This window comes from Carassius auratus, chromosome 47 (assembly GCF_003368295.1).
Source record: "Carassius auratus strain Wakin chromosome 47, ASM336829v1, whole genome shotgun sequence".
NCBI lineage: Eukaryota > Metazoa > Chordata > Actinopteri > Cypriniformes > Cyprinidae > Carassius > Carassius auratus.
The window spans coordinates 11,394,124-11,421,430 of record NC_039289.1 but is presented as its reverse complement, the minus strand read 5'-3'; the positions used below and the strand labels follow the sequence as shown (position 1 = coordinate 11,421,430).

At 36.7% G+C, this 27,307-nt stretch overlaps 1 protein-coding gene across 12 annotated transcripts in view; it reads right to left on the bottom strand.

Annotated features, from left to right (window-relative positions):
• The window catches only part of LOC113065108 (dedicator of cytokinesis protein 3-like), a 166,227-nt gene that overhangs the window by 118,968 nt on the left and 19,952 nt on the right, over positions 1 to 27,307 (bottom strand). For all 12 annotated transcript variants that reach the window (XR_003278934.1, XM_026236291.1, XM_026236296.1 and 9 more), the window contains exon 2: positions 2,067 to 2,150. Coding sequence is in view for 11 of the 12 variants with exons in the window: in XM_026236291.1 (XP_026092076.1) it covers positions 2,067 to 2,150 (84 nt within the window). In the remaining variant the exon portion in view is untranslated. The remainder of the gene's footprint in view (positions 1 to 2,066; positions 2,151 to 27,307) is intronic.

The window sequence follows — 27,307 nt, the reverse complement described above, 5'->3', positions numbered from 1 at the left end:
AAGCACATGCACCCTGTTGCTTCAAATATTCTTTTTATGTTTTCTTTGAACGTGAAATGAGAAATTTTAAAGAAAGTCCAAGTTGCTATTTCCCATAGAATGAAATAAGACTGTGAATTTTACAATCAAACCCCCAAAAAGACCCTCTATCTGTAACTGCAGTCACAAAAAATTCTGAAACCACACTTGGCAAATGTCACGACTTTCAGTTATAAACCAACTTTACAAAAAGCAAAAAAGACTACTTAAATTCACTCACTCTACCAGTCAAACACCTGAGGTTGAATGGCAGGGTTTTATGTTTTGCCACTTTTGCAGACTGAAACATATTTCTTCCTCCTTTAAAAGGCTGTATTTCACTGGCTGAGGTACAATGCGGCATGCATCTCTCACTCTTTGCCTGCGGGCTCTGAATATCAGGCTGTAGCCATGACCATTGACAGCTCTCGGGAACGAGCATTTTTTATTACTGAACTTTAAACTGCGACACTCTGAAATCGAGCCACTTTTCTTTCAGGACCCAGAGGGGAAAATCTATGAAAACTCTGTTACCTGGAAGCAAATTTGTGCATTGCATTTCAAATTGTATTAAGACACGTTTGCAATTTTTTTTTTAATATACGACTCATAAAGAGAGAAGTCAACTCAGTTGTGAAAAATAAACTAAATAAAATAAAATGTATTTATTGTTTATATAAATTTAGTGATGTTGAAGCTCCTTCCTGTTATCTAAAGATCTCAAAAATGTCTCAAACTGACTTAGATCTGCCAAGAAACCAAAGTTTGTAAATTGAAGTCAAACAGTAGATCAGATTTCACTATGATATTTTCCATTAAATTCTTTCAAGACCAAATGATCTGGATGGTCCACATTCAATTCATAGCTCTATTCTATTACAGCATGTCAAGAATCGTTTCATTTGATTCTATTTTATGCCTCATTGCTGAGCAATCCAAAGCAATAACATTTCCACTGGGAGATCTAGCTAGTCTCAAAGTAAACTGATTGAGAAGAAATGACTCAGATAAAAGGTGATTTGCAAAATGTTTTAGAAGCCTAGGGAGACCATCAACGTCTTGCTTCAAGATCTTGCTTCATCTACTTCTTCTCACAGTATTCCTGATAAAGGAAGATTTCTCATGGAAAAAGTGAATGAACTCTCGATCAATACTGCAGGATTGACGAGCCACTGCTAATATCACATGATCAGTCCCTGTATCTGAGCGAGCCAGCACATCCAGGCCAGGGTGTAGATTTACAAGTTTCATCAAAGCAATCGATGAGACATCCATGAATCAGAGCCCTTGTCCTAAAATGGGTACATAACAATCCCATTAACTGCATCTGCAGGACTGAGGTGCAAAAAGTCAAGAAATAAAACAAAAACTTACAAAGCTCTAACTTTGAAGAAGCTTTAGATTACTTAAAGTCTACCTGATTCTGAATATATGCTAATCAAACATACATTACTGTTCTGAAGGCGGGAAAAACTGTTACATGATGACCCTAGAGGCGCCCTGAAAGTCTCTCGGTTACATTTAAGTATTCAGAATCATTCTGGTTCCAAAAGTAAAGACTGCCGCCAGCACAAGTTACACACTGAGTGAAAAACGCAGACGCAGGAGAATTTTTCTTATAATATTTAAGACACACTGAACTAGAGAGAGTGGGTGGCAAATGTTTGTATGTCTCCTGGCACTTTCCATGGAGAGGTTACAAAAAACGTTCTAAAATGTATTTTATTTAATTATATTTTATTAAACAAACATGAAGTAAACATGAACTAAAAAATAAATTAATTGAAATAAAAGAATGTATGAATGAATGGCAACAGTGTTGATTTTTAAACTAAATTTAGCTGTCATTCTGTACGATGAGATAGTTTTGGACCAAGCGTCGGATTGAAATTATTATCAACTTACATTTCCAATAAAATTAGGAAAAATATTAATGACATCTTTGACAATCGAGACACCAATTTCTACTTTATTCATGGAAAATCCCTTATATATTTCAAGGTTTTCCATCAACACCCATTTCCAAAAACATCCAGAGAATGACTTACCTTCACACTTTTCCAGGATATGAACCGTTTCCCCAAGCTCTAGAGTCAGACCATGTGACACAGATCCCCGGACACTACAGACCACTGGGAAAAGAGAAAATAGAAGAGAAAAACTAGTTAAGAGATTTATTTAAAAGAGTTCAGAGAGAATGCATTCAAAATAAACCACAAGACAGAACGAACGATTTCCCAAAACACTCCCCCTGTCTACCATTGGTTAGAAAGCCCCACCCCCAGCTCATGCTATTGGCCGAGTCTGTGTTGCTGTGCCAGGCTGTTTTTACTGCTCAAAAAAACAGAAAAATGGGTTCATTGTTATCGTAATTATCGTATTTGTACAATAATTTTACCTCTGTACGATGTACGATCAATAATGAAAAAAAATCCAAATTGAAATTTGAAATGATGGTAGTAGCAGTCATAGGGCTTCTTCACTCATACACGAAATCGGCTCATTACAGACACTCTAAATGCGTTTGTGTGCACTTAAGAATGTGTTAAGAATTGCAGGAGACTGCCCTGCTTTAAAGCCAACGAGCACTAGTTGCGGTCCATGACAGCAAGAACTTCCTCAACATCTGGCAACACGCAGGATTCCGATGACAGCGGCTCATATGTGGAGTTAACTGCACCACGCCGCAACAGCTAAATTCCTTCTTCACTGGACGCGACAAAGCAAGTGTTAAAAATCATTTTAATATGTTGTAATATGCGCCGCGATGCAAACAGTCACTGAAAATAATAGGATTTTGTCTCACTGCTTCCGTCCAACAATACGCCTTGTTATCTATTGTGGTAATTTGCAGGTCGTGTCAAAATGTTGTTGGTTTAGAATAGATAAATAACTCTTTTGACTCATGTACGATAATTTTCTTCCAAATACGATAATTTTGAACTTCAGGTACGATACTTGGAAATTGTCAATCTGCCAACACTGAATGGGTTTATTGTGCCACAGAGACAGAATTTTGTGATAATATTTTGTTTAAATCATGCAATTCAGACTTTATAACTCACAATCGCAAGTTTATATCTCTCATTACTCTGTGAAAAAGATTCAGAATTGCGAGAAAAAAAGTCGCAATTACCTTTTTTACAATTTTATATTCTGTGGTGGAAACGGGCTTCCATAACATATTAACAAAATATACAAAAGCAAAAAGTACAGTTACAAAATATATTATCGCAAGGGAACATCACAATTAAAACAGATTAAATCTGTAAATTCAATAGAATAGGGGTGAATAATTGTTGGCTTTCGTCAGGAGGGAACTCTTTGTATTCTCCATACATTTGTTTTTAATCTGATGAAATAAGAGGAACGGCTCAGTTATCAATTCACTCGAAGCTGTACATAAAAGCTGGACATTTTGCTGTTGTTCAGAGATTAGCCAAAGATAAAGACAAAGCTGCTATCATATTCAGGTCATCTGTAGTCCATGCTTTTGCCGCTGGGTTCAGTAGAACAAAATGGGTATGACTGCTTTTTTGGGGGGCAGGGCACATCGTTTTCTTCCTTGGTGAGTATATTTTCCTCCAAATAGGGTTTTAATAAACAAAATACAAACAATTTTACAAATACAATTTTCACTTAAATGTATAATTATCTATGTTATTTGTAACACTGATTCAGCATCACAGTACGTATATGGCACCATGGTGCCTCCACAGTGCAGATGGGTAGAGCAGCGCAGTGGAAATAATAGGATTTATTTTCAATGAATGCATTCCAGAATAGCAGAAACGGACATGTGAGGCTTTAAAAGCAGATATATTCTGAATTGCCATGGTAACCTGGACAGAGCATCCCAGGGAATTATCGAATCCACGCTGATGAAAAAAGCTTTGCTGATTCCAGCTTTCCAAGAGCGGATATTTCTCCGTAACCATTGCGACATGGGCATCACATGGGAAAAAGCCAACATGACTTTCTTAAAATACATTCCTGGTCTCACTGTGTGCACTATTTATGTGGAAGGAAGTAAGCAAATAAAAAAGTAAAGTAAAAAGTAACTATAATCCATTATGAAAATACAACAAATTGCATTGATGTTCAAGCTCTGGCTCCATATCCCCAGTTTTACCAATCCAATCCATTCCAGATGGATAAAATGAATTCTTGTTCAGCATTTCTCATTGATTATCCCATTTCAATCAAGGAATACATCACATTAAAGAGGTAAACTTGCAAATGGCTATTCATATGAACATTAAGAGCCAAAGACTGAGCATAAACGTGTATATGTGTAAAATAGAGATATTTTTAAACAAAGCACATTCGAAAAATAACTCCTTAGTCCACATGTAAATGCTCTTAATTCAGTCAGTGTCCCCCAAACTGGAAAATAAACCATTCGTTGGCCATTTCATTATATAAGGATGAGATTATAATGATCAGACAGGCAGACCAGATGAAATCCCCAGAACAAAGCTGAGTAATTTCTCTGAATCCATCTGTATCTGTGCGACATGATCCTGTCTGGCTTGTTTCGCTGCTGTACACATACATCTGACGGGGCCAAACTGATATCCATGTCTGCTCTTTCCAACATCTCGTCAAGAAACAAACTGTTCGCGGTGTTACCATGGAACCTGCTTCGTCCCTGCTCCAGGAAACCACTCAATTGGAACAGACGATGATTTAGATGACAAATATGATATTGCATGTTGCATACATTTATTTGTATACCATTTTGCTTACTCAGACTACTTTGCCTGAGGAGCTGAATTAGTGTTTCACAGATGCTGAATGGTTCTAAATCAGAAAGGAGGTTCTGTATTCATTATGTATTCATACAGCAGTAGCTACAATTGCTTTTCTGTGCAAACTAAAAAAATGTTATACCCGATCTGAGTAAACACTTGTCGATTTGAAGCAAATCAGCATCTGAAAGCAACAGTGGATTACAGTATCTCAATGGCATTGTTCTCAAGACACCAAAATATCAGTATTAACAATTAGACACTTAATTCGCCCATTTCTGATGACACTGTACCGTTTGTTATTTATTTTCAAAGATCACGGTTTAATATTTAATGCTTGTTAGGAGGCTCCTTCGGCAGTTTCCAAGAAAACATGCGAGTGCCGCCAGAGGTCTGCATTTAGTGAATAATTCAATAGCTATTAAAAGAGCTTTTCATGAGTTAATCCCACTAAAAGACTGAATGACATAAACAATATGTGTCTTGAATACGGAAGACTACTAATGGCATCAAAAATGGCACTGTGATGGCCCTAATGCTGTAAAACAAAGTAAAAATACTGGTCAGGTTATATTTAGGTCGCCAGGATGTCTGTAATAGAGCAAATCATGCAGAACACATCTTATTTGTCTACAAACAACTGATAATACCTTAAAAAGTTGAAACATCTATAACACAGAAACTAAATCCCCCAAAACACAAACAGGACTGTTTTACTGTTTTATGCTGAATGAAAAAAAAATCAAACTCTCTTTCATTGGTAAAGTACGGAATAGTATCCAAAAATAAGCCTTAAACATAAAAATTTACTATATAAACAGGGTTGGGAAGGTTCTTTTTAAAATGCATTTCACTACAGATCACAAAATGCACGCTCTAAAAAGTATTTTCTAACATATTTCGTTAGATTTCTGAAGTTTAGTAACATAATCATAGGGCATATTAACTTGTTATCAACATGTTAACCTCTAAATAATAATGGGTGACATTAATGCATTTAAAGCAAATGGAACTATATTTGTTTGATATATAGAGCATATCAGACAATACTGTTCTTTAATGTAAGTCACTTAATAAGTTATTGTTTCTGAACTGCATAAAGTATCAGCATCAGTATCACAAAAGGTATCAGAATCACCAGTTGCCTCACTGGTTTATATATATATATATATATCTGAATTAAATAAATGGCATTCAAAGTAATCACTTTGGTGACCTTAAATACATTTAACTATAATTTGATTACCACCCATTTAAAATGTAAAAAAAGAAAAAAAGAAATGCAGTTACTCATATTTCGTATTTTAAACGTAACATTATGTATGTTGTTACATCCTTATTTAACATATTAGCTACTAGCCTAACCAATGCTAACTTGTTACGCAACAAAAATAAACACTTAACACCCAAAAACATATTCTTTGGTGACATATTTAACAACTAGGCTAACCAATGCAGACTTGGTACACAATAGAAATGGATTCTAAATATCCAAAAATAAAAATTACAACATGGTCATTTAAGATGTAAACAATCCATATGTGTACAGGTGCTAGGCTAAAAAATGCTAACTTGCAACACAACAGAAATTACCATTTTGTAATGCCTATTTTAGGATGTGATGTTCACATCTGCTACCCTGACAGCACATTTGACTTCTGCATTACATCTGCTAGACGTATTTTTTAGAGTGTTTGTTCATCTGCAGTACGTCTATAGGACATTTCCAATAAAAAAAAAAAAAAAGACATATAGAAAAGGTCTTTAAGATGTTTATGATTTAGAATGAATGTATAAGTGACATCTCAGAGATGTCTATCAGATGTTTGTACACAGCAGATGCAGATGTACATGTGCTAACTGGGTAGGCTAGCTCAGGCTAACTTGCAACACGACAACTACTTTTAACAGTTTGGTGTCAACAGTTTTATAACAAATCTTTAGCAGAAATATTAATAAACAGAAATATTTTATTAACATAAGAGAAGAGAGACAAATATGGCACATCCTGAGAGGAAATTACATTTTAATTAAGGCAAATAGCTTGTCTAATTAGCATTTTTTTTTTTTTTTTTTGTGATGCCCACTAGCAAAATGAGTTGCACGGCTATGAAGCAAATAGTTGTACCCTTTGAGATGCATGTGTGTGTGTGAGGTGGGTGTGCGTGTGTGTGTGATAAGCGCAATTAATGCTAGCTGACATGCTAGCTGAGGGCAAGTTAACCCTTAGCAGAGAAAGCAGGTCAGTAAACCAACCCAAGAGGATCCACTGACTTTATGTCTGCAAACATAACAGAAGACAGTCATTATACACTTGGTATTTGCCTAGTATCAAATCAACTTTCAATCTGCATATTTAGTATGCTAACGCTATAGGCTAAATTAAGACATTTGCATGTTGCATCTATATAGAAACATTCCTGTTAAAGGGATGGCGGCTGCTGGAGTCCGTAGGGCCGTACCTCTTCCTGCCATTCTGAATTTTGTCTTGTCATGCCAAATAAACAAACTGCAAGCCAAATGGCTCCACGCCAGCAGGTTTTATATTCGTGTCTCAATAATTTGCTAAACAAACAAGCAGAAAATGCTTTTAAATCTGGATTTATGGAAGGGGAGCAGTTTTTTACTGAAGGATATTCCAAATGGAAATGCAGTGAAACAACATACGTCCTCTATATTTGATTTACAGAAACATTTTGCTGTCCATCATTAAAACTGCACTTAATCTATCAAAACACTAGATGGCAGCGTGCTTAATAGAGAACATCTCTCCCACCAAACCTCACAGAGACTCAGAATAACATACTGCCTCAGTAGTTTAACTATTCCTAGAGTATATATTATGTCAAATGTTCATAGCATGCTAATTTTCTCTATATATTTGTCTAAATGTGAAAAGCACAAAACAATGTAGTAGCATGCCATTGTTCAAAACATATGCAGTATATAGTATTTACTATGCATTCCAACATTCTTCAAAACATATTCTTTTATTTTGTAAAAAAAAATTGGAAAAAGGAAATTAACTGGATGAGTAAACGATGATGGGATTGTCACTTTTGGGTGAACTGCCCCTTTAACAAAGAAGAGGGTGGGTGATTTTTGAAGAGAATCATTGTAAGAATGATTCCTTTAAAGGAATAGCACATTAAAAGGATAGTTTCACCACTATTTACTCACCCTCATGACATTCTAAAAACCCCCAAAAGCTTTCCTCGTTCAAAGCATTAAAGCTCAGCATCATGCATTGGATTCCCCTGAGAGAAATCCTGTACTTTCAGAGTCTGATGCAAACTTTGGCAAGATGTTCTTATGATAGCCTCAAGGCAACGATAAAAAGAATTGATAAGACAGAAAGCAGTTGTGTGTTGTGTTAGCTGTGCCCTCATTTGAAGTGCATTCTACCTAAACACTCTGGACTCTCCTTCTCAGTCTGGGCACACTGCCTGCAGCCACGCTAAATGAACTAAATGGGCCATTTACCTGCATCCATCACGGCTTCTGAGGTGTGGAGGATGTATGCAAATTAGCCTTTGATTTCATATGCTGTTCAGTGACCAGTTCAGGTGTTGTATGTGTGACAGCTGAGGATGTGACTGGGCTGGTCTGACATCAGTGGGCAGGCACGCGTGCCAAATGGGATTGCATTATGTGTCTAAGTTACCATTTAACAGCTTTTGATTCAGAAATATTTGTAATAAATGCTACCATCTGGTACTAAAATACTGCCAATACAAAACGCAGTCAGAGTGGTGGTTGCCAAGTTGCCAACAACAAACCCCTAACCAAAGTATCAAACTTCGACGACTAACTCATCCTGTAATGTGCAACGAGTTAGGTGCATGGATTACATATTTGTCAGCGATCAGTCTTAGGTTTTCACAAACAAATGGCCAGAATTACTCTGAATGAAGAACTCAATTCATATCTAAGGACAACAATATCATGGAGACTTATGCCTTGTTCAGACTGTCAGCCCATATCCAATTTTTGTGCAGATCCAATTGAAATACGATCATAATTAGATAGTCTGAATGGCAACGAACTACATGAAATCTGAATTTTGCAAATTCAAATAAAATTTCTGGAAATGCATTTCAGGCTGACCTTTTCACATTCTCATGGCACGTAAACACACAAACACGTCAGATGTTGTTGGCCGAAAACATGCAGAACGTCCTTGCGGAAACAGTTGCGTTGTTTTGAATAGCGAGTCAAGCGCAAAATGACAATACACTGCTAGTCTACCCACATCTTTGAGTTCTGAGAACGGCGAAGACAGAAGCATAGAATAAAGTCGCGTACATTATGCAGCTTCCTACATTTCTGCCGCTGCCTCATAAGACGCAATATTGAATCCCTTATTATAATCCAATGGGACGTCAACATGTCGTCACGTTGTAACGTTTTTTTAGCATAGACATACCAATACAACATCAATGCCATAGAAACCAATGCACATACTGAATAAAAACGAGTGTGCGCCATGGACACACAAACCAGAATTGAGAAGTTGCGATACACATTGTGGACAGTCAATTATTTACCATATTTTTCGGACTATAAGTCGCACCTAAGTATAAGTCGCATCAGTCCAAAAATACGTCATGACGAATAAAAAAACATATATAAGTCGCACTGGACTATAAGTTGCATTTATTTAGAACCAAGAACTAAGAGAAAACATTACCGTCTACAGCCACGAGAGGGCGCTCTATGTCTTCAGTGTAGACTACAGGAGCACTGAGCAGCATAGTGCGCCCTCTGGCGGCTGGAGATGGTAATGTTTTCTCTTGGTTCATTTCTCTTGGTTCATGTCAAATTAATTTTGATAATTAAGTCGCACCTGACTATAAGTCGCAGGACCAGCCAAGCTATGAAAAAAAGTGTGACTTATAGTCCGGAAAATACAGTACATAGATTCTTAAAATCTAATAAACATATATAGTGTCCCAGTCTCAAAAGTCACTCAAAATACTAACTGTCAACGTACAGTCGCATACCAGACTTCATATTAAGTGGATAAACAATACATGACAAACACATTTTGTTTTCATGAAAGCCGGGTAAAAGGATCAGCTTCAGAAGAGTGTTTCTGAAGTGTGTGAAGGACACTTGGGCCTCCCACGACACAGTCAAACATATTGAGTGATGAACACAAACAGATGGATCCCACAAATCCTTGCACTTCCAGACACACTTCTGTGTACAGTTTTTCCTGGTGTCCCAGTTTATATGGCAAGTGTCACGCAGAGTGTCAGAAAATGTACTAATCTCGCTCTGGAAACGAAGAGACGTCTGATACAATACCATCTGCTACAAACCAACATATTAGAATGATTTCTGAAGGATCATGTCTCACTGAAGACTGTAATGATGAAAAAATTCAGCTTTGCATCAAATTTTAATACATTTTACAATATTGCTATTTTTTTGTTACAAATTAATGCAGCCATGGTGAGCATAAGAGACTTTTTAAACTATAGTTATGCATTTATCCAATTATTACTATTATTTTTTCACAGCAGCTAATGGAGTTCATGAAGTTCACACAAACAGAGTAGCTCTGGTGGGTAACTACAGGCAGAATAACATACAATGCCAGATGAACGAAGCCTCAATCCATTCTGCTGCAAACAAAAGCCAGCGTTCCTCATTTAGAGCTGCTTTCGAATCCATCCCTCACCAGAAGAGGTGCGGGCTCTCAAACCTCCCCTCCATCAAACGCTAATGTACTTTCAGCAGCGCACCAGTCAGTCTGGCTCTCTCAACCTTAGAGGTGGGCCGAATAGTAAAAAATGCATCATGCTTTTCCGTTTTAGAGCTGCTGTGAAGAGGAGACAGTAGGATTAGGGCGGAGAGCGGTTTTGTCATTTAGCCTGAGAGCAAGGGATTTCTGAAGAAACCGAAATCCGTGAAGGCGTTAATCACTGTGTCTGCAATCTGCATTAGTCTGGACGACTTGACTTCATTCACGCTGTATTGTCTGTTTTGTTGTAGCATTGGATGCAGGTACCAGGGATCCTGTTGACTAAACTAAAATTTAATACCAACTTTATTTATTTTTTGCTTGGAGAAACATCCTCCAACTCAATTTTTGTATTGTTTTCATAAACAGCTCTGGTGCAGTTGCACTTTATTCAATTTGATTTCTGTGCGCAGGCCGTCCCAGATTTAATCAAGACATTATTTCAATTACGTTTGGAGGGAGGGAAGGTGGAGGTCGGCAAGAGAGAGAAAGGGATTTAGTGGGTCAGAGATAAAAAAAATGGATACTATTATTCAGCTATGCCTATTGTTCGGTTGGGGTTTAAGAATAACTCTTGTCATTCTTAATGTTGAGAAATCACTGTATCTGTAATTTAAGCATTTTATCATGCAAAGGCCCAACGTTTGGAATTCCAAGCAACTAGCTAACAACATAAAAAACCACCAAAGAAGATCCTCCAAGATGGTCAGTTACAAAAGTTTGGACTTTCATATTAAATGTGAATGCCATTGCACGTAATTTTGTAAAGCTAAATATGGCTAAATTTGCAAAAATTTCACAGATAGAAAGGTTAATTGTTATTATCAATAGTAAAATATATGAAGCACAGTTCACACAAAACTCACTTTTTAAACCGAGCAGCTTTTTTTGCTCAACGTAGCAAATTCGTGCAACTTCTGCACCTATCGAACCGGTTGAAAATTCTGCATGGGAAAATCTTTTATCCTCCAAATTCCCAACCATGTGGATTACTTCCGAAACTACCTGTTTCTGCCATTGAAAATGTGCAGAACATCAGTTAACTGTGACCCTATAAATTTTTATCTGCATGATAACATGATGCTCATTATTATTATTTCTTTTTATCTATTAATTTATTCAAAATACATGCAAATCATGCATAAAATGACTTGAATACACATACTTTCAATTTCTATATTAAAGTTATTTTAAATAATAAAATATTTGGTTTGGCATAACCTCACAAACTGATCATGATGACAAAAAAATTTAACAACTGAAATTTAAACAGAAGATCTGCTGTTGAACAAACTTATATATATATATATATATATATATATATATATATATATATATATATATTAGTGCTGTCAATCGATTAAAAAAATTGTTTTTAAATTAATCGCGATTAATCGCAATTAAAAGACTGAAACTTTTTGGAAATGTAAATGTAAAATGTAAATAATTAATGTAAACTCAAGACAAAGAAACTATTTAAATTCAAAATATGATTGTTTATTGGAATTTTTGTTTAACTTGTAACATATTTTCTCATGTAAACAACATACCTGCAATAAACCATCAATATCCTCCAAATTAACTGTTGGCTTGAAAGCCATATTTATTACAGAAATAAAAACACAGGCATGTAAGTACCATTTGAATTTCAAAACAATCAATGCCAATAAAAAACAAAAATGATTTCCATGTTGAATTCTAAGTGGACTGAAAAAAAATTCCAAAGTATAGTCATTGCCAGTGCTTTAAGTGGGCCGGTATGCACCGGTACTCCAAATATAGCTCTTGAGCATACCGCCACCTCTCCATGCGCCCAGAACGTGCTTTTAGCGTACCGGTACGCTCATTTGGACATCTGTTTTAATAGAGGTTTTAATCTTTTACCTGCACTGCCGATTTTCAGAGCGCCCTTCACAATGCAAGCTTCCTAATTCATCCCACCCAGAGCAGAAACTACATTACCCATTCACCCTTAAGTTATACAAGTGAATAGCGCATGTGTCGCTTTTCCCACTGTTAAGTGTCAACAACTCAACGTGGCCGGAGAAGGTGTGTGAAACTCGTTGTGAGTTATACTAAAGCAAAATCTTGAGTATTTATTGTCTGATAAACATTAAAAACTGTCTGCGGAGGTTGAGTCGTCCTGCAGCCCCCGCTGGCTGCTCATTGGCTGCAGCATCTTTTTTCTAAGTTCTAAAAAAAATACTGTAGACGGCAAGGCACAAATTTAGATATTCATTTATCTAATTAATCTATAGCCTATGCACAAAGACAATATGATCTTTTTGTCCCCTTTTTGTTTTAAAGCTTGATGAAGAGAGAGAGCGCAAGTTGCTGCAGCTGCGAGGAGGACAGTGATGCACGCGTACAGGAGTGATTGACAGTTCGCGGCACTGTGTACAAAAAATACTCCGCTACACAATTATTTCGTTATTTTCGTTTAAGCTTATTAACGTTAGCGTTACAGAAAGGTCTGATTTACGCACTGTTAAGGGGGTCGCACACCGGACGAGAAGCGCAGCGCCGCGTCGCGCCACGTCTTTAAAATTCGAACACATTATTCTCTATGTGAGTACACACACCGGCGGCGCCATTCGGCGTCTGTCCGCGGCGCCCAGCTACGACTCAGAACGCTGTTCAAATTTCTGCCGCGCCACAGAGCGCCATCCGCATAGTTTTATATTAAAAATACCAGATGTAATAAACTGAAACTGAAATTAAAGTACAGCACACTTGTTTCATTCAAATAAAACATTACAAAGTGTTTGGTTACGTTTTCAGCAGCACAGTTGCCTAGACAACAGATACAACAAAACAATAACAGACTTATTATAATAACACAGATTCTTTTCATTAATTAACGTTAAAAACTCAGCTTTTATCAATTAAAATCATATATTTAAAATTAAAATAATAGATGAAGTTAAAACTCTCCCATCTTGCTGCGAAATTGAGCTCACGCATATAGAATGTGCGCGTCCAGTGTGCGATACCTCGAGTTGTCCTACATGTGGCGCGACGCGACGCGGCGCGTCTCGTCCGGTGTGCGACCGCCTTTACAGTCATTGTTTTTTTTGTTTTTTTTTAAACAATGACATTTGAGTTCATGATTTTAATGTTGCTTTTTCTTGTGGCAGACTAAATGAAGAGTAATGTTTCTTGTGGCAGACTGAAGAGTAACCCGGCAGAGTTTTATACTGAAATTTTCCGTCTAAAAGTCCTTCCTTGGTCTTATCCATATTTCTTTGCACGTTGAACACACATAGGCCACAACTGGAAATAAAAAAAACTGCAACCGCGTTAATTGCGTTATTTTTTTTTAACGCGTTAAATATTTCAAATTAATCGAATGCGTTAACGCGCTAATTTTGACAGCACTAATATATATATATATATATATTATTTATTATTTTATTTATTTTTTTATTAAACTGCTTCATAGCTTATTAACCTTTGCAAACCTCTGTCTGCCAAATCTAAGTCATGCGGTTCAACCAACAAAGGTCATGTGGTGTATCTAAGATTCAAAACCACTCAAAAACAATATAAATACATATAAAATAGCATTAAAACAGGAAATTATATCATAGAGAGGACCACTGGAGACCCTCATGGCTGAATGGCAAGTTAATTCATGTTGTTAAATGGCATGTGGTTCACCAAAGAACCATTCTTTCTCTTAGTATGAAGAACATTTTAATATTGTAAATAACCATTTTCCACTGTAAAAACCCTTTTTTGGAATGAAAAGTTTCCAAAGATGTTAAATGTTCTTCATACTTCATAAAACCGTATCAATTCAACTCTGCAAGGGATTCACTTGTACCAACAGCCTTTAGATACAAAACCAAATGTACTGAAGCATTAACAAAACAACTCTTAGCATTCGAGGAGGTTTTAGGGGCTCGTCCTGTGCCAACTCTGAATCATTGGCTGTGTGGTGAAAGGGATCAGATCTCCATATGGTCAGACCATGTGACCGTCAAACCGGTTGAATCAAACTGTGATAATTCTAGTCGTCACACAGTTCAGTTCAACTGTGCCACTAATTAAATGAGATTTCAAATTGAAGATGCCCAACATAAGAATGCTAAAGAGGAATTCAAAATGGCACAGTACATTAATAAAAAAAAATCACTTTTTAACTACCTCAAATATTATTGCTAGATAGACCGCAATGATGCTGTAAAGCAGATGTTGAAGCCGTTGATGGCAGGAAGACCTTTCGTTTTTTCACTTCTTATTTTCTTCTGTCTATTCAAATTTTCCTTCAAGGGATCAAAAGCTTTGCTAATTGAGTATTTGAAATTATGCATGATTACACAAATTAAATGCTTTTTTTCTACAGCACATATGGGCTGTGCTCGAAAAACAGTTGCGTCAACCCACTCGATGTTCTTTGCATAAAATAAATGGCAAATGCTCTTCTTAATATGGAAATTAAAAACATCCCCAAATCATTTAAATTTATTATTACATAATATTTATTTATTTTTTTAACACAAAAAATGTGATATTTATAAAATTAAATTTAAACAATGTATATTTCAAACATTTTGTAATTTTATTTAAACAATAAAAAAAGTATAATTAAATATATAATACAAAATCTACAGAAAAAAAAAAAAACATTGTCTGAAAAGATTAAAACCCAATGTGTGTGTGTATATACCGTATAGTATACCGATACTTTTATTTTTGGTACTTGCTGATACCGAGTACCGATACCGATATTCTATTGCCTTTTGTAAAAAAAAATAATATTGTATACAGAAACCAAAAGAGTATGTATAATGTTAGCTGGTTGACTTAATTTATTAAATAGATACAGCCAAACCAAAATGTATTCAGACACCTTCAACATTTCACATTATCACAGTTTATTCTCCATAGTTTAGAAGATGGTAATAAAATGACAAGAACTCACAGTTAAACTGTGTCAGAACAAATACATCTTGATAATGTTAGATAACTTTGAAAGAAAGGTATGTAATGGATTACAATCAACCAAAAATTATTCAGACAGCTGTTAGTGTGACAGTACTTACACAACTTTTTAATAACTCCATTTTGCTGTCTGTTGTTCTGTTGTACGTGTTTCTTTGTCTGAATATGGCACTTTTCACATGCTGTGTGGTATCAGCATTTGGTATCGGGGCATTTTAACGAGTATGAGTACAAGTACAAGAACAGGTGCTCATTTCGGGCGCCAGTTGACTATTGAGTTTTGGTCCTTTTAACATCTAAAAATGTCAAAATCTCAAAACAGATAAAGAGGCCAATAAGTTAACCAATGGAAGTCACTGCTTTGGTGAAACTGATTGGTTTAACTGATTTTCCTTACCACTTAATTTAATGAATTATGGCAGTACGGATCAGAATAAAAGCTGCATTGTAAAGGATTATGTTGGATTAGCGAATGGAAATTCTGATGGACAGACCTTAAAAAACAGCACAAAAATTGAAGCCTGTTGGCTTCACAGGTAAACAGTAGAGTGCATTTAGAGTTAAAGTGCAGGAGAGACATATATAGAGCATGTGTGTTATATAAACAGAGCACATTTGAATGTCCAGTCGTGACTGCATGCGAAAGGCACTTTCTACAGTACTAAAGTACCACAGTCAGATAACTCAACATACAACATTCCAAGATAACTTTTTTTATTTATTGATAACAGACAATGCTTTTATCTGTAGATTTAGTATTTTCTGCTGTTTTGTATTTTTGTGTGTATATATATATATATATATATATATATATATATATATATATATATATATATATATATATATTCTTCAAATTAAACTATACAATGTTTGAAATATATGTTGTTTACATTTATTTTGAGGGTGATGCAAAAAAATAAAACAACAACTGTTGAACAGATAGCCTAGAAAGAAACAAATAATGCATTACCTTTATCATTTATATCTAAACTGAAGCATTCATGTATGAAAAACAAGTAATCAAACGTAAAAATAACTTAAGTGTGTTCATTACAAATAAATTGATTATTACAAAAGCAGTTCAATGAAGTGCAGTGGGTGATTCCTTCTTTTCTTTTATTGCTAGGTTAACATTAATGATACAAGTGTCCTAATGCACGGATCTTATATAATGTTACACATCAGATGTTTTCCCCCAACAGTTTCCCAAGCGTTCACTTAAGACAGAACAGATTATATTTGCGTGAATACTGAAATACTGTCATTCTGTATATGTGTGTATATATTGGGATGGTGTACCGTAAGAAGCGCAGTTATATGCACGCACTTCGGATGACAGCCAGCACGAGCGACAAAAGCGAGCGGACAAAAGGTAATCCTCTCAGAAAATGCACAAATAAAGATAATTACTGCTTGGATGCATGCGTATTTTTTCCTGTTTACACTGTGATAGAACAGATCTGGAATTGGCTCACATTTTACTGACATTTAACTGACGGGGCATAGAGGAGAAACAATAATGTACAATATGTGGAAAATAATGCATTTTTTGAACGTTAAGCTGAATAGACACATTTCATTACACCAAATACACAAATGTTATTTTAAGCAACGGCATACAGTATGACCACTTTAAACAGCCGCTTTTATTTGTTTAATCTGAATAAAACAGCCTCCATCATATAATATGCTTTACCATGCATTCGCCCCATAAGGAAGGATGTCGTTTTAATTACTGACAAAAGTCATATGTAGAATAAAATGTGATTTGCTTGACAGACAGGCCTAAAGCTGCTCTACTATACAACTGTGTATCCTACGAGTGAGGTCGAAAAAACACTGAAAATAAGCACAGTTTAACAGGAGGAAGCACCTTCCCTCAGGGTCTTGTTAGAATCAGTTAATCTGATCAACTTGCTGACCTGGATATGCTTCGCCTGAGCGAGAGAATACACGCATCCGCTCGCGGACACACAGCAGTGGCTGCAAGAGGCTGAGCAAATGCTCGTGCACGTGACGCGCTGATGAATATGTGCTGTAATTTACTCCCAGCATGCATTATGCAACTCAAAGATCTGAGAGGACCTTAGGCGGAAGGATTTTGCGTTTCATTTCTCTGTATGGAAATAAAAAAAAAGCATCCATAATAAAAAGGAAAGTAGGAGTTGCAGGAGAACACGGCATGAACACTCATGGCTAAATTTTGTGGTGAAAGAAGGCGATACACCCCACCTGACCCGGTGACATTACAGGAATCAGAGTCAGCCGTGAGCTGGAATGTGCCATGCAAGCTTTCTGGACTGACTGCTGTTGATTATCGCTTTTGTTGTTGGGTTGAGGGGGAAGGGACACAAACTGAGCCCACACTGCCGTCCTCAGAGCTATTGATCCTCCATGAGCTGCATCTCTTGAGGACTCGACCTGCACGAGCAGGTTTGTATTTCGGATGTGGCCCTATCAGATGTTCGCCATTTGTGTCAGTGATTTGGTATTAAAATAAGAGACTACATTTCCTCTGGTTATTTAAGAGACTGGGAATGAACAGTGAGCAGAGGAAATGTACTGAGCTGGATTTATAAAGCGATGCAGTGATGACATATTTTTGTAAGCCAAACCAGAAGTTTGCATCACTTTAGTTCCTTTGAAAATATCCCAATTGAATTATGGATTATCTCAGAAAATACATTTTGTGACCAGTATAAGTTTTTGATACTTATAAATCTTGCTTGTCACGATAATCTTCACAGATGAACAATTTTGAATCAATTTTGAAACCTAAATGTCACCACAATTAAGATTCTCACAACTATGTTTATATTTATTTAAAAACATATTGCCTGAAAGTTTGAGTTAGAACACAACTAGGCTGGATTCAGTTTGATGACGTTTAATTTCTTCTTATTTAGCGACTTTTTTATTTTTTCCCAAGACAAGTAAAAGCTATAAAACAGTCACAAGGTGGTACTTCTGATGTATTTTATATCAAAAATAATAAACCATAAAAGAAACATATACATACATTATATATATATATATATATATATATATATATATATATATATATATATATATATATATATATATATATATATATATATATATACATACATACATATAGACCTTCACCACAGACCTTATTTCAGGCATTTAACCAAAAACACACTAAAAACCCACTAACTTCAGGACAATGAAACTGGAAGGGCTAAAATGCTAATTTTGGCTACAAACCTATCATCCCTGCATTATTCCAGTAACAAAACAGTTTAAGCCCAACATATACTTCATTTACAATCAAACACATTTCAAAGTATATTCCACTTGATAGCGTGTGCAAATGCAGCCGGTCGACACATACGTTATAGAAAGCTTCATCTTTGTCCAGCATCGGTGCTATACAGTAAAGCCCTGCATTTCAGCCCGAGCCAGACGGGCCCCAACTTATTTATGCCCCTCGGGCCGGGCTTCGGGCCAATTTTCACGTTATAGCTCACATGCGGGCCAGGCCTCGGGCCTTTTTGGGTTATCCTTCTATTTATATTTTTAGACATTAATAAAAATAAAAAAATAGAAGTTGACGTCGATGATAGAAAAACAAATATAGAAAGACATTTCATAGCCTCATAACTTTCATAATCTGATAATTCAACCCGTTATAATTACACTGACATGACAGTCTCACGCACACACACTCTTTTCCGTCAGCGCGACCAACTTCACTTATATCCACTTATTGTAGTAGAAGCTATTACATGCCTCTAAATTAATGTATTGATCATAGCCTAGTTGGCCAACTAATAATTATAAAATGATGATTCATGTAGCGGCGTGCATTTCTATGTCTGCACCTATTGCTGCGGGCCACGCAGCAAAGAAGAGAGCGCTGGCCGAGTTTGAAAACATTGTGGAGCAGGATGACGATGAAGTATAGCAATATATGCCCCTCAATAACAACATGGAAGGTGATGGACGAGATGTGCTGCTATGGTGGAAACAGCACGAGACCCTGCTACCGCGACTGTCAAGACTGGCTCACTCTGTGTTTAGTGTCCCGCAAGCCACAGCAGCACAGCGGGAAGAGTGATAGAAGAGACGAGGACTGGGCCAAAACCTTCCACTCTGGAGGCTATTCTTTTTCTCCACAATGCTCTGTAAGAGACTGTTCTAACTTTTCGTTTGACTGGACTTTATTTTCCTTTAACTGTTGAAAAATGGAAAAAAGAATGGACAAGTTCTGTGGTGCATTTTTGAGGTAAGATAACCTGCAAGTTTGTTTTTAATAAATTTAATTTGTTTAGATTGTAGGCTATTTCTCATTTCGTTTGCGAGCGCTGTTGCGAGCCTGCCTCAGTATTTAAATTTTTTTTTATTTTATTTTACTCACTCTGGTTTAATGAATAAACATTTATTAAACTAACTGTATGTGTGGTATGCTTGAAGTGTTTTATATATGGATTTTATTGTAGCCAAGTAAAGTATTAGCGTTAATTTGAGAGGCTTAATTGATAAAATATGTTTTAGGCTACTTGCTGTCGGCTCGGCTGATGAGCAGTCGGACACGGGTAAGGCTAGGGCCTGAGCGTCTCGGGCCAGGGCCGGGCTCGGGCCTAGATTTGAGGCCCGTGCAGGGCTCTACTATACAGAAATTTTAATCTAAAGTTGCTGTTATCTCATAACCCTCTCACACAAGCACTTGTCAATGCATTGTTTGATGTTGCTATTGTTGTTGTTCCATCTCTTTCATTTTATTTTCCACTTTGAAACAATGGACTGGGCCAGTGCTACCACCTTGTGGAACAACTGGTTAATGCAAAACAAATTCGATGCGCAGACAGTACACGTATTCTGGAGATGAAACGTGTGCATTGTGCAGTGTATATGGACCCTCATATATGTGTGAAAACTGTAGGGCTTTAATGTGTTGAAGAATGTGCTAGGCCATGACTATAAAAGAAAACGAATGAATACAAATTCTAATTACATACCACATATTAAACTAAAGAGTTTAAGGGATACTCCACCCCAAAATAAAAATGTTGTCATTAATCAATAACTCCCACTGTTCCAAACCCATAAAAGCTTAGTTTGTTTTAGAACACAATTTAAGATATTTTGGATGAAAACCGGGGGGCTTGTGACTATCCCATAGACTGCCAAGTAAATTACACTGTCAAGGTCTAGAAATGTATGAAAAGCATCATCAGAATAGTGGAGATAGATCAAGTGTAACGTTATGAAGTGACAAGAATACTTTTTGTATGAGAAGAAAACTAAAATTCAAGAAGTATTTATTCAACAAGTCGTCTCCTCTGTTTCTCCCCACATTAGTGTAGCCCCATTTTGGAAAATACCTGCTGAACGCAAACTGCGTACGCTATTCTGTGTCAATCCTGACACAAGGATGCGCTGTTTTCTTTCAAATCAAAAGTGTAAGTTCACATAGAAAACGTATCCTTGTGGTGCGACTGATATAGTATGAATGTGTTCTCACAGTCACACGACTAAAGGTATGGTCAAACTTACCATGGGTCAATGAAATCTACTCATTTTAACAGGACTCTTGCGTGAGAGTGAAAAAAGTTCCTAAAACAGATTCCACTTATATTTGAGTTGGTTGAGAGAAATCGACCAACAGAAAGCTGCTTCCTTTGAGAGTGGCTTCATACATCACTACTGTATTGACAATTAGCCTACTGTTTTAACAATACTATACATTCGGACATACTACTCTTTCCATGTACTGTTTGCAATTCATTACTAGCATTATAAATGATAATTAGCATAAAATGTACTGTCAGTTTTGTTTTCATGTCAACTACTGTCAGAGCAACAGTTAAAAAAAAAATTTGTTGCCGAGCATGCTAGCTACTTAAATTGTAGCACATCTAGTTGAACCCCTCTGACATCTGAAGGGAACTCTATCGCCCCCTTGAGTATGGAGGTTGACACCACACAAAACAAATAAATTAATTTGAATGTTTTCTTTGTTTTGTTTTTTGCAGGATGTAGCTTCTGCTAAACATTGATAAATAAATAGACAATGACTATGGTCATTTATATAGTTTAACAGTCAATATATATATATATATATATATATATATATATATATATATATATATTATTTTTTTATTTATTTATTTATTTTTTTTTACTGAATGCTGTGATTTAACAGATTCAGATTCGACTATTCCAGAGTGCTGTGTAATAACATGAAATCAGTGCCATTAAATAGACTTAAAAACAGTCTTTCCCAATCACTTGATCTCTGTCACTGGGTCTGGTGGTGTAGCAGTAGGCAACAGAGGCTTTGCTGAGGACAAAGTGTGGTCTTGTAGCATCACGAGGCACAGTAGAGTCATGTGGCATGGTGTGGAGGATGGGGCAGTAAGTAAAAGAAGCTAGTGTGTGATTACATTGATATCTTCTTGCTTGTATCTAGTGCGAACTCACTCCTCCCGCAGTGTCATGATATCACCAGTCCCCACATATTAACTTCCTTGGTTAATTCTCAAATTTGCATTAAACAATGATGCCCTGTGAAGTGTTGTGTGAATTAAGTCGCTTCTGAATGTTAAGAGAAATAGCAAGCACAGGTGGGCGGTATGACCACAATCTTATGTCACAGTATGAGTCATTTATATCACTCCACACTACCATTCAAAAGCTTGTATAAAAAGCTTGTTTTAGAAATAAAGGGTTGGGGTGGGGGAGGGGGTGAAATGAGTCCTTTTGGTAATTTTTAAATACATCCAAAGCATCGGCACTCTGATTTACTGGTATGGCTGACTTATATGACTTCAGATTTGCACAACAACACCATACGCCAATTAAAACATTTACTGTCTAATGACTGTGGTGTAACTCTCAATATGCCGTAAGAATTAAGAGGAAAATCTGTTAAGGTGGTGATAGCGAATGGCATTAAAGCCAAAGATGTTCTCTTCAAATAATTAGCGGGTTTTATCACATCATTCTCAGCTGCTGGGAAGCACTGTTAATTAGTCTCCCGGTTGAAATGTATTCCCCTTTTCATCCAGTCTGAATAAAACAGAATAATTACAAGAATAACATGTCAGAAAGCCAGTTGGTTTAGCCCTCAAGACACATGAACACAGAGAGGTAATGATGTGAGTTCGGATGTGAGAGCGTTCATGCATGCAATCCCAAATGGGAGAGCCGGCGGAATGTTGCAGCCATGTGCATGCAACTATGCTTACTTCTAATTTTAGCTTTTATAACTATACGCAGCGTATTAGCTGGATTTCACTTGCCTTCGGGCATTTAATACTCCAAAATGGCAGAAATAATTGGGCTAGAATCATGTAATGTGCAAGCATGATATAAATAAATACCACGAATGGTTAAATTGCTGTACAATGCTGCCATGTGATTGGCTGATTAGGTGTAGCTAATAAAGTGGCCCGTTAGTTTATATATACACACATACATACATACATAGATTATAAATTATAATGTCTGTGTGTGGGATACATACATATACACATATATATATATATATATATATATATATATATATATATATATATATATGTAGAGTAATACATATTATTATACTAATTTATACTAATTTCCAAGGTGGATATTTTGACATATTTTGTATGTATTTGTCGGCACAAGATCAAAAAAAAGCAAACTCGATGTTCAAAAGTGTTTTGGAGACGCCTTTATCTGCGTGAGTCCTGAACACCAGAACGCAGCGGTACTGAATTGGGCTCTTTCACATCTTTTTGTTTGTTCAAACTGCGAGGGACTTCGAGGAGAACTTCGCAGAAGAGAGCTCAGTTCAGTGTCACTGTCTGTTATACGCGGCTCTCTTTCTCTCTCGAGCGCATGTGCGCGAATGACCAGCTTCACTGTTCAGCTGCTCAGCTGTTCCGTGTCTTGTGTTTGGATGCTTTAATGTTTAAATAGACAAGACGTAAAAACATGTGAAAAAGATAAGCTGTCGTGAGGATGCGCAGCAGTGGCCCGTCAACTGTCCTGAGCATCTTTTTAGGCTGGCCTCAGCCAGTCGGTTATATAAAATATCAAGGTGAAAGTCATCATAGCTTGCTTAATATAGACCGAGATACCAACCCGACTTTGAGAATAGATTAACGGCGATATTATATTTATTGCCCGATAAGAGTCTCGCGTTAACGCAGCACGTTAACGCCGATAATGGCCCACCACTAATATATATATATATATATATATATGTAGACACATTATGGTAATGAGAATTTCCATGGAAAATGTGCTTAATAAGATCGATATACAGTATTCAAAAAAATATATATAATACCATTGTGCTTTTTTGTCACCCTAAATGATAATCCCAATGTCCTTTTATGAATGAATGATCAAACAAATAAACAGAGGAATGGAAGACCTTCAGATGAGACGTTAAACCGAGGTCCTGACTCTCTCTGGTCAATAAAAATCCCAGGATGTCTTTCGAAAAGAGTAGAGGTGTGACCTCGGCATCCTGGCTAAATTCGCCCATTGGCCTCTGACCATCATGGCCTCCTAACAATCCCCATATCTGCTGACTGTCTTAATCACTCTGTCTCCTCTCCACCAGTAAGCTGGTGTGTGGTGGGCGTTCTGGCGCAATATGGCTGCCGTCGCATCATCCAGGTGGATGCTGCACACTGGTGGTGGATGAGGAGATACCCCTGACTATGTTAACGCGCTTTGAGGAATTATTATTATTATTATTAAGACAGAATCAAAACAAAGGAACTGAGAACATGAGGCAAACTAAACCACTTCCTTCAATTTCTAATGGACTGTTATTTTGTTGCTCCACAGACAGTTTCATATTTGGCATACAACAGGGGAGCCCAATCCTGTTCTTGAAGAGCTTTCTGCGGAGTTCAGTTCCAACCCTGCTCCAACACACCTGTCTGTAATCATTAAGTGTTCCTGAAGATCTAAATTGGCTGGTTCAGGTGTGGTTTCATAAGTGCTGGCACTGAATTTAGCACGAAGGTAACTCTCCAGGAACAGGATTTGTCTACTTTCACATACAGTAATATAGGGGTGTCCAAACCAGTTCCTGGAGGGAAACTGTCCCTTTAGGGTAACTGTCCCTTTAGGGTTGGAGTTAAGCTCCAACCCTAATTTAAACACACCTGAACCAACTAATTAAGGTCTTCAGACTCACTAAAAACGTCCATTTAATTGGAATGTGTTGGAGCTGGATGGAGCCAGACTCTACAGGATACTGGATTTCCAGAAGCAGGACTGCCCTTATGAAATAAAAATATATTGCAGTATATTGGAAAATATCATGTAATATATTAGGCATATATTCTTATATATATTTATTTTTTCCAATATATTGCAATATATTGAAAGTGGCAATCATTTGTATATTTTGCAATATATTATATAATATATGTATCATCAATATATTATAAAATGTATTCAAATATATAAAATATTAGAAAATAAAAAGGGAAAATAATATATTACAATATATCACAATATATTTTAAGAAATATATTGGTAAATATATTTTCCTTTCGTAAGGGTGGACACCTCTGCAGTACTAAGAAAAGAAAAAGCCCTCCAAGAATTGGATATTATCGGGCACACAGGTGGTCAAAAAATCTCAAACAATGTATTAAATTAATTGGAACAACCATAAGATGCTTTGCTAAGTCTTTTTGGCAGAAGTTACACCTGCAGCCTCACAGAAACAACTTTGTATTGAGGTCAACAGTTACTGTCTTTACTCTAAGGTATAAAAATTAATCTTGGGAACCCGGTGGTGTTGTTTTATTGTGCCCACAAAGCAGCGATAAAGATAAAGGTCAGTGTCCTTGAGAGAAGACATGTGGGCTTACAGAAAATCAAAGTCAAAATCCCAGTGTATTTGCAACCAGCTTCCCCGACATGTCAGTTGGCCTCTCTCTCTCTCTCTCTCTCTCTCTCTCTCTCTCTCTCTCTCTCTCTCTCTCTCTCCTTTTACTCTGAGTGAGATTTGGCTCTATGCTGCCTTTTCCAATCAGCCGTGAATGAAGAGCCGTGCTCCGTGGTACGTTGAGAGGACATACTGCTTGCAATCTGTCAGCCTGATCTCAGCGGCTCCCGTGCTGCCAGGGATGCAGTTAATGAGGTCAGTGGCACTTATCTGCAGCAGCCAGGACAGCAATGCTCCTGCTGTCCGATGCCCAGGCGGCATCTCTTCATCCCCGGTGATGCCCTATCTTTACAGGTAGTTTTTCCAGAGTGTCCATTGTACCATATCCAATGTAACACTATGGTTTAACACTACTAAAATATGTTTGAAAATACTGAATATGAATGTGCAAATGCTAATTATGACTGGAACTACTGTATCTCTAAGATCTCAAAACATGAAGTATGATCGGGCCTGCTGCATGCCTTCTCTGGCTATGCAAACGCATCCAGAGATGGCATTTCTACAGGATTAGGGTCCAGATGGAGAATCTACACAATAACTGGAGCAGTGGGCTAAGCCACCATTACGCAGGCTTAAAGTCACAATAATCTTTGACTTCTCTTAACACTCCATATAATGCATCTCCAATGACCAGTAGATCATTGCATTAAGCATATAGATTTCATTATTTGAATCTAATTGACCGCATATTAAGTATTGGTTCTCAACAAATGAAATTTGATGGAAACCACAGAATGGGTTTAAATCCCTTGAAGCGCAATGCTGTTGCACAACACAACTGCTGGAATTGAATCCGATGGCTTTTACGTAATATTATAGAATGGCTCCATGAATTTAGTCCCAGGGTTAAGTGCCTTGCTTGAGGGCATGATCACTCAGGACTTGGTTCCTGTGGGAATCGAACCAGCAACCTTCTGGTCATCAGGTCTTAAAATTAACTGCTTCATCATGCCACCCAGAAATAAATCGTGAAACACTTTGGAATCATAATTAGTGGTTCAACAGATCGCATATCTCACGGTTCGGATCACATTGCAGTTTTTGACCCACAGATTGGATAAAATTTCAGATCAAGAAGAAAAGAAAAATATTTCAATTCAACTTGCTTTCCATTTATTACTTAAGCGAAGCACTTCTTTGATACCACAGAAAATTTTGCTAGATGAGCTAAGAAAGTTTAAAGGTGATTAAAGAGAACAGCCAGTAAAAATAAGAACAAATACACACATCACAAGCATATATAGATACAAGCAGGGTTTAAATTGGGCCGGGCCGTCCAGGGCTGAGCTCCGGCACAAAGACTCCATGGCTCGACATTAATGCTTCAGTAACGGCAGAAGTAACATGAGTAAAACATCAATAACCAAAAATAACTAAGAAGTACTAAAATACAGTCAGCTAGGTAACATCATTAAACATTTTTACCATTACAACTGTTTAATAGTTCTATAAACAGTTCAATAAGCAAATACAATAATATTAGGACATTTACATTTTAGGAAGAAAAGTGCGTCTCACAGCAACCAGCGGATTCATTGCTGATTGATTCCATGTTTTGAACAAGTTGGTTGAGTCAAAGTTTCAGTAGACCACGCATAAGCTTCTGATAAATCTGCCATTTGAACGAATCGTTTGAATGAATGACTCAATGACTCACTCATTAAATGCTGACTACTGACACCAACTGATTTTTTTTTTTTTTAAGTTTCATTTCCACCATAATTTCTTGCTTGTATATTCAAAAATATTGAATATAATATTATATTACACACACACAAACACGTTTGTTTTTGTGAAAAATGGGGACATCCCATAGGCGTAATGGTTTTTATACTGTACAAACTGTATATTCTTTCGCCATTCACTAACCCTACCCCTAAACCTAACCCTCACAGGAAACTTTGTGCATTT